Below are 8,253 nucleotides of genomic sequence, written 5' to 3'. Positions count from 1 at the left end.
CAAAAAAGTCTCTGGAAACAAACACCCCCTGAACCGACATATCATTTTGAAATTTATGAAGTCACCGTAGACACCTCATCGTCGACGGAAACGTCTCCTCCCACTGAATGCGCATCGTCGGAAATCTTAGAATAAATTCAGAATAAATACAAGCACCAGGATTTTAGTAGTACACTCTTCTACCATAGAACTTATCCTCACTTCCGGAAATGCCCACGTCTCGCGCGCCTTTTAAACCACACCATGGCCTCTCCCCGCTCTCACATCACATTTGTCCAGTTAGTCCAACTACGAGGAAGAGGACATACACGCGATGGGCTCGTCACCTCACGTCAAATTCCTCATGATGGTGAGCCGACTTGTCGTGGACAACTTCTTGGGGGTCTTGGCGGTGGCCGTCGCTGCCGCCGTGGTCGGGAGGGCGTGGCCCATTCGCCCCGAAGAGATCCTAGACCAGATGCTCGCCTTGCCGCGTGTCTACGTCTTCATGGCGGCGATCCTGGCGGCGGCCATGGAGAAGATGCGGCGCATGCGGCGGCTGCGGGATGTGTACCTCGTGGAGTACGGCTGCTTCCGGCCCAAGCCCTGCTACCGCACGCCGTTCGCCACGTGTCTGGAGCATGCGCACCTCATGCCGTACCTCGTCGACGAGGAGAGCGTCGCCTTCGCGATGCGGCTGCTCGAGCGCTCCGGGCTCGGCGAGGAGACATGCGTGCCGGACGCGTACCACTACATGCCCCCGGACCGCAGCCTCAAGGCGTCCCGGGACGAGGCCGAGCTGGTCATCTTCGCCGCCGTCGACGACGTGTTCGCCAAGACGGCCGTCATCAAGCCAGCCGACATCGACGTGCTCATCGTCAACTGCAGCATCTTCACGCCGGTTCCGGTGTTTGCTGACATGGTCGTCAACAAGTACAAGCTCCGCTCCGACGTGAAGATCATGAACCTGTCGGGGATGGGTTGCAGCGCTGGGCTCGTCTCCGTCGGCCTCGCCAGGAAAATCCTCCAGGTGGCGCCGCCAGGCACGCGCGTGCTGATAGTGTCCACGGAGATCCTCTCGTCGCAGTACTACGTGGGCACGGAGCGTGCGATGCTGCTGCCCAACTGCCTCTTCCGCATGGGCGCCGCGGCCATGATCCTCTCCAACTCCGCGAGTGAGGCGCGGTTTCGTCTCCGGCGCGTGGTGCGCACCGTCACCGCCGCACGGGACGCGGACTACCGCTGCGTGTTCCAGGAGGAGGACGACAAGGGGAACACCGGCATCCGCCTCTCCAAGGACCTCGCCACCACCGCCGGCTACGCGCTCAAGAACAACATCGCGGCTTTCGGGCCCCTCGTCCTGCCGGCCACGGAGCAGCTCCTCGTCGCGCTGTCCCTGCTCAAGCGGAGGCTCCTAAGAGGGCGCGCCAAGGTGAGGCTGTATCGCCCGGACTTCCGCACTGCGTTCGAGCACATCTGCATCCACGCGGGCGGGCGTGGAGTGATCGACGAGGTTCAGGACGGCCTCGGCCTCTCCGACGACGACGTGGAGGCGTCGCGGATGACGCTGCACAGGTTCGGCAACACGTCCAGCAGCTCGGTCCTGTACGAGCTGGCGTACCTGGAGGCCAAGGGGCGGATGAAGAAGGACGACAGGGTGTGGATGATCTCCTTCGGCGCCGGATTCGACTGCAACAGTGTCTCGTGGGAGTGCGTCAAGCCGGCCGGCGACGCCGACGGGCCGTGGGCCGAGTGCGTCGCCCGCTACCCCGTGCAGCTGCCCGAAATCGACAAGGACATGTGAGGGGGAGCTCTCTGCTGCACTTAATTTACGTGCATTGTATACCTGTCTAGATTTGGATCATGTCGCATGGGGAAGGGTTTAAGGAATCCTAGCTTCATACCTTACTTAGTACCAGTAGGCTAAAAGTACAGGCCAATGATGTTGATTTGATGTATTTGTATTAATTATTGATTGAATCCCACAATATTGAAGTCCGTTCTGTACGTGTACACGGCTCACCGACTACAACTTTGTAATTTCAAGATCAATAATGCTACACGCACGGACTAATACGGGCGTTTACGGGGCGCGACGCTAGCAAAAAAAACGTCACGCCCCGTAAACGCCCGTATTAGTCCGTGCGTGTAGCATTATTGTTTCAAGATACTAAAATAACTGTTATTTTTGCGAATAAAAAAATTTAAAATATGTTTGTGCAGCACGTGTGTGGAATTGTGGATATATGGTTAAGTTTTTGCATTCGGTCGTGTCTTCCAGCAGGATAACACTGGCTTCAACTGTTAAAGTATGGAGCAACGAGTGTCGGCGAAGGCAGTACACCTTTGTTTGAAAACTCGCTCGGCGTGCATGCGCTGCTCACGGCATTGTTGTACTGCACTTATTTAATAAAGTGTTGGTTATGGCATCCTATGTTGCAATGTTGTAGAAGCAGGCTAATACTCAATTTGAAAGTATATCTTTAAAAGCATCTCTAGTGGCTTGTGTAAATGGTGGTCTATATCAAATTTAGACTACCACATGCCAAAAAACGTCTTCAGTGACTTGTCTATTGCGTCATCTAAAATTTAGACAATGTCCAAACTAGCTACCCGCCGTCCACATTTGGACAACCAAGCCACAATGTCTAAACCAAAAATGTTGGCTCATGAGCTCAGCCATTCACCAACTCGGAGCAATTGGAGGACGTCGGCAGGGAGGCGGCCGCGCCGGCGCTGGACACGGAGGTCGTTGCGCCTGGACCGTCGCCTCATCAGGGTTGAACCTGTTGCTATTGTTTATTTCTCGTAAATTATATAGGGTGTTGTTAGTGTTGAACCTAAAATAATTTCGCGGCTGGTTTATTTTCTCCTTTATATGTCTTGCGGATGAAAAAAATAAATGAGAACAACTCATAAATGACCAACATAAGATTTTTAGAAAATATAGCTGCTATAAGATACTATTAAAATATATGAAAGAGAATATAGACATCATGTATATAGACAATCCGCTGGAAAACTTAGGTTGTCTAAAAGAAAATCTTTTTACACCATTGTGTGTATATGTAGATATAGACTATTAGGCCTCTTTTGGTTCATAGGATAGGATTACCATAGGAATATGAATTTTGTAGGAAATGAAATGTCATGTATCTCAAATCCTATGAGTAGGAATAGGAAACGAGATGTCATTTGGTTGACACCAAAGAAAATTTTCCATTGAGTCTAGGCTCATTTTTATTTTCCTATGAAATGTGGAGGATAGGAACCAATCCTACGGAGGAATATGAATCTATTCCTATGAACCAAAGGGCTCTAAAGGAAAAAAATCCTATAAAAATCCTATCCTCTAAAATTCCTATGAAATTTCTTCAAACCAAGGGAGGCCTCAAATTTAGACAAGCCACTAGGAATGCTCTCAGATTTCAAGAGATGTTTTTTTCTACGCGAAAACTTCTGATCTATTCCTTTTTAATCATGGCAATACATCGCACCGAATGGAGTAGAAGGCATGCCGCCGTCGTCGTTCTTCCCTCGCCGGATCGGGCAAAACTTTTTTTTACGAGAAACTTTCAATCTATTCATGTTCAATCATGGCCGTACAACAAACAACAAAAATAATAAAAATTACAGATAGATCCGTAGACCACCTAGCGGCGACCAGTGGCGGAGCTACGCTGTCAAAGGTGGGCGTGGCAGTACAAAGGAATCCACTATTTTTCTCTCTCACAGCTCAGCCTACCCTCAATCCTCCAGTGCATTTGCTACCGGCTGGGCGGGCCGTAGCCTCTTTTTGTAACACGTAGCTCCGCCAGTGGCGACGACTATAAGGACTGAAGTGAGTCGAAGACGCGCCACCGTCATTGTCCCTCCCTCGCCGGAGCACGGCAAAACTTGTTGTAGTAGAGAGTCGTAAAGTCGTCGTGCTAAGGCCACATAGAACCAGCACAGCGAACAGCAACCGCCGTCGATGAAGAGTAACGTAGATCGGAACGATCCAAACTGAAAACACATGAACGTAGACGGACAACGACCAGCTCCGAGCAAATCCATCAAGGACAGATCCGTCGGAGACACACATCCACACGCCCACCGATGATGCTAGTCACACCGTAGGGACGAGACCTAGATGAGGAGAACCCTAATCCATCTTCAGGGGCCGCCGTCGTTTCGTCTTTTTCAGCAGGACGCAAACCTTAACAAAACACCGATGAATAGTAGCATGAATTGGAAGGGATGTCTTTTTGTGCGATATAGCTTTTCACGGACGACCCACACATGCTCTCACTGCCCCGTGTACATCGCGCTGTATGGATATACGTAAGATGGCTCACTAATTAAGTCCAACTTATATGAAAATAAGGAGGCGATAATATTTCTTGCGTTTCATAAAACAACGGAGGAGAAGAACGTTTGATAAACAAGAGAGGGAGAAAAGAGAGGAACAGTCTATCGGAGAAATGGTGCCACCTTGTAGATCCAAAATAATAAAGCGGCCCATGACATGCACGCATGAACAGCACACTAGGTAGGCAAGTCTTTAGATCGGGTCTGCATACGATATAAATCCCTAGTGGACGGGTGCAGGTAGTATCCACGGCCATGCCGGATCCAGACTCCAGAGTGGTGGAGGGCGCTATACCGAACAGGCGGACGTGGGGGAACAGTCAAACATGCACACACGCATGAATGCTCGCAGCTAGCTAGTGGCGGCGAGCTGGGATCTCGATCGAGGTAGCGTGCTCGATCCGACCATCCTTGCAAGTGTTAATGTTGCCCCACTGGTCCAGACCCCGGCCGCCTCATCGCGCAAGTTGGGACAATGGAGCTCTCGTCGTCCCATTGGGTCACGCGCGTGCCCGATCGCCCCATGAATTATTACTTTGCTTGGTTTTGAAAACGGAACACGTAGAACCATCGTTTGGCCACGGCGAAAACAGTAGAACGTGTCCATGTTATGGTTTAAAAACGAGCACTCACCCACCTCTCTTTTTACGATTGCTGGCGTGTTTGGTAATGGAGTCGACCGGCAATGTTCCGCATTAAAAAGAACGATGGGATGGATCCACGGGCAAGTGGGCATTCGAAACTGTAAGGTCCTTAATTGTGTCCACGTTGCACTTTAAGAATGCTACCTACTCATGGCCCGGTCAGAGCATTGTTTTTTTTTTTTGAGAAACAGAGCATTGTTAATAGTTAGCCAACTGTTGGCTATAAGAAAATGTCATGTCAAACATGTATAACAATTAGCTATAGATATGTGCTACTTTATTAATACATGACTCATCTTTCACTCTCACATAGTGACTAGGAGCACGTAGCTGGCTCTTGCATGAGAGCCCGCTTACGTGCTCTCTCTTATCCTCTCCCCTCCAACTAAGCATAGAAATGTTATTTTACTCCTTACAGTCTGCTGACTGTACCTTACTGTACTTGCCCTCATGAGGGAGAGGATTTGTGGCACGCAGGTGCGGGGGCACCGAGCCCCTCACGCTTGATTTTTGTTTTGGCTCCTGATTTTCATAAAATTTATATCTTGAACAAAAAAAATAAAATTAATTATGTTTCCATATTTGTGTTTCTCGTGAGAAAGGATTCCGAATGAGATTCATTTTGAATACATTTTGATGAATTTTTAATTTTTTGTTAAGTTTCAAAAGTTGAAACTTACTACGAGCGACCGACAAAATCATAAATTGTAGTACCTGCGACCGACAAAAACATAAGCTTAGTTTCAACCATGAAGTGACCGACAAAATCGTAAATTTCAAAAGTTAGAACTTAAACCTTATTGTGCTCTTTTGCGGGATCCAACCACTTTACGGATCGCAAAGCAATCGGACGACTTGGTAGGGCCGGGCAGGTGTGTGCTCCCGCACCTGGTTTCCCTGTGAATTTTTGCCGGCTACGAAATGACATGAACCGACGATAAACTTTTTTTTGCAGGCTAATAGAGAGCTTTATTGATTGAAGGTATTCGCTGGGCATTCCGCCAACATGGCACTGACCAGGAAACCGGGAGTGTTATCGAGCCAACTATCGGTCCTGTCAATCGTGCAAGCATGCTTAGCACAGATGTGAGCAGGCCCATTAGCTGATCTTACAACATGACAAATATCAAAAGATGAAAAACAAGTGGTAAGCTCTCCAATATCTAACAAAATAGGAGCCACGACCGAACGGGAGTCGTGACGAGTTGCCCAAAGGTTTACAACCTCCAGAGAGTCCGTCTCCATGATGACGTTTGAGAAGCCCCTTAGTTTAGCGAAGATCATGCCGTCCCTCACCGCCAAAGCTTCAGCTATGAGGGGATTTGTTACCCCAGGATAGGGCTTGCTCCACGCTCCTTGGAAGGCGGTCGGGGAGCGAGCGACGCCTCATGCACTACCCTTGCCGCCATCAAGATGTATGGCTGCGTCCGTGTTGATCTTGATGAATCCGGGGTCTGGAGGGCGCCAACCGTGTCCCGGCAACATTAGCGCCTGCTGCCAGGGAATGTCCAGGAGCGCTAGTGTCTCCCTCGTGCAGCGGACCGAGGTCACCGGATCAAGCTTGTCCTCGCCATGAGTCAGCTTGTTCCTTGAGTGCCATATAGACCACATCACCGAGACTAGTATCGAGCGATCCCTGGTGGTGAGTGTGTCGCTGCAGATGACATCCTTTGCCCAGGTGAGGGGTTGGAGTGTGGGCATGTCGAAGTCGAACAGCTGCTCGGCCTCTTCCCAAAACTGCTTTGCATGGCTGCATCTAAGTAGAGCATGTTCCAAGTCCTCATCATAAGCCAAGCAAAGCTTGCAAGTTCCTTGTTCTCGCACGTGTCGATGTAGCAAAGTGCATTCATCAGGTAAAATGCCTCTCAGCGCCCGCCAAAAAAATACCCTGACCTTGGGCAGCACCTTAAGTTTCCACAGCTTGTCCCATACATGTTGCTCATCGATTGGAGTTCCGGTATCCTGCCCTTCCTCTTGAGCTTGACGCTCGTCGCGAGTCACTAGAGCTCGGTACGCCTATTTAATGGTATAGTTGCCTGAAACATCATGTGCCCATGCTAAAAAGTCCTCGCCACCACCGGTTCTCAAAGGAATGTTCAATATTGCTGCCGCATCGGATGGCTGGAATGTCTCTTGAATAAGATCCCGCTGCCATGTCCAGTTATCCGTATCAATAAGATCACTGACCTTTGACACCAAATCTGCTATCCTGGGAGTGGGAATAAAGTTGGCTATGCCGGGCACCCATGGGTCAGACCACGCGGATATAGAAGATCCGTCGCCGACCCTCATAATGAGCCCCGTTCGCAGCGTCCTGCCCGGCGATAATCGCCCTCCAAGTCGCCGAGGAGGAGCCCGGTGCTGAAGCCTGCATGAAATCAGAATTGGGGTAATATTTTCCTTTCAGAACTCGGCCACACAAGGTGTTAGGATTTGTCATAAGCCGCCAGCCTTGTTTGCCAAGCATTGCTAAGTTGAAAAGATGAAGGTCCCGAAAACCCATTCCTCCTTTGCACTTAGGTGTTGCAAGCTTCTTCCATGATATCCAGTGTAAAGCACGTTTATCAATGGAGCTACTCCACTAGAACTTGGCCATGCAAGTCGTTAAGCTCTTGCATACCTTCTTTGTCAACAGAAACACACTCATGCTAAATGTGGGGATGGCTTGCGCGATGGATTTAATCAGAGTTTCCCTTCCCGCACACGCAAACAATCTCTCTGACCATCCCTGCATGCAACTTCTTGATCTTTCCCTTATATGTTCAAATGTGCCGCTGGTGACCCTGCCCACGGCTGTTGGGAGACCAAGGTAACGCTCGCTGAAAGTTTCAGCATGTACATCAATGGTGGTTTTGATAAGCTGTCGCTGATCAAGTGGGGTGTTTGGACTGAAGAAGATGGCACTCTTCTCTCTATTCACACGCTGACCAGAGGCACTACCATAGATGCGCAAAATCGCATTCAATCTGTTCGCACTCTTAGTATCAGCCTTCATGAACATGAGGCTATCATCTGTGAAGAGCAGATGATTTACCCAAGGGGCGTGATAGTTGACTCAAATCCCTCTATCCACTGTGCCATAATGTTTGAGCAAGGAAGAAAATCCTTCTGCACAGAGTAGAAAAAGAAACGGCGACATCGGGCAGCCCTGCCGCAAACCCCGAGATGGGTTGAAGAAAGGCAATAGTTCTCCATTAACTCATACTGAGAAGCGCACTGATGTCACACACTTCATAACAAGTCTGACAAGGTCTGCGCCAAAACCAATCTTGGATAGGAT

The 8,253-nt window shown here is 49.6% G+C and overlaps 1 protein-coding gene across 1 annotated transcript; it reads left to right on the top strand.

The window, feature by feature from the left end:
- Positions 1-260: 260 nt before the first annotated feature.
- LOC125548585 (3-ketoacyl-CoA synthase 6-like) lies at positions 261-1,986 on the top strand. Its single transcript, XM_048712155.1, has one exon. The coding sequence runs from the start codon at positions 314-316 to the stop codon at positions 1,781-1,783; it is 1,470 nt and encodes a 489-aa protein (XP_048568112.1). The 5' UTR covers positions 261-313; the 3' UTR covers positions 1,784-1,986.
- Positions 1,987-8,253: the final 6,267 nt, after the last annotated feature.

Source organism: Triticum urartu, chromosome 3 (assembly GCF_003073215.2).
Source record: "Triticum urartu cultivar G1812 chromosome 3, Tu2.1, whole genome shotgun sequence".
Lineage (NCBI taxonomy): Eukaryota > Viridiplantae > Streptophyta > Magnoliopsida > Poales > Poaceae > Triticum > Triticum urartu.
This window is presented reverse-complemented; position numbering and strand designations above follow the sequence as displayed.

What these genes read in the sequence shown, in the direction of transcription:
- LOC125548585 (XM_048712155.1), top strand. Translation starts at nt 314, where the DNA reads ATGGGCTCGTCACCTCACGTCAAATTCCTCATGATGGTGAGCCGACTT.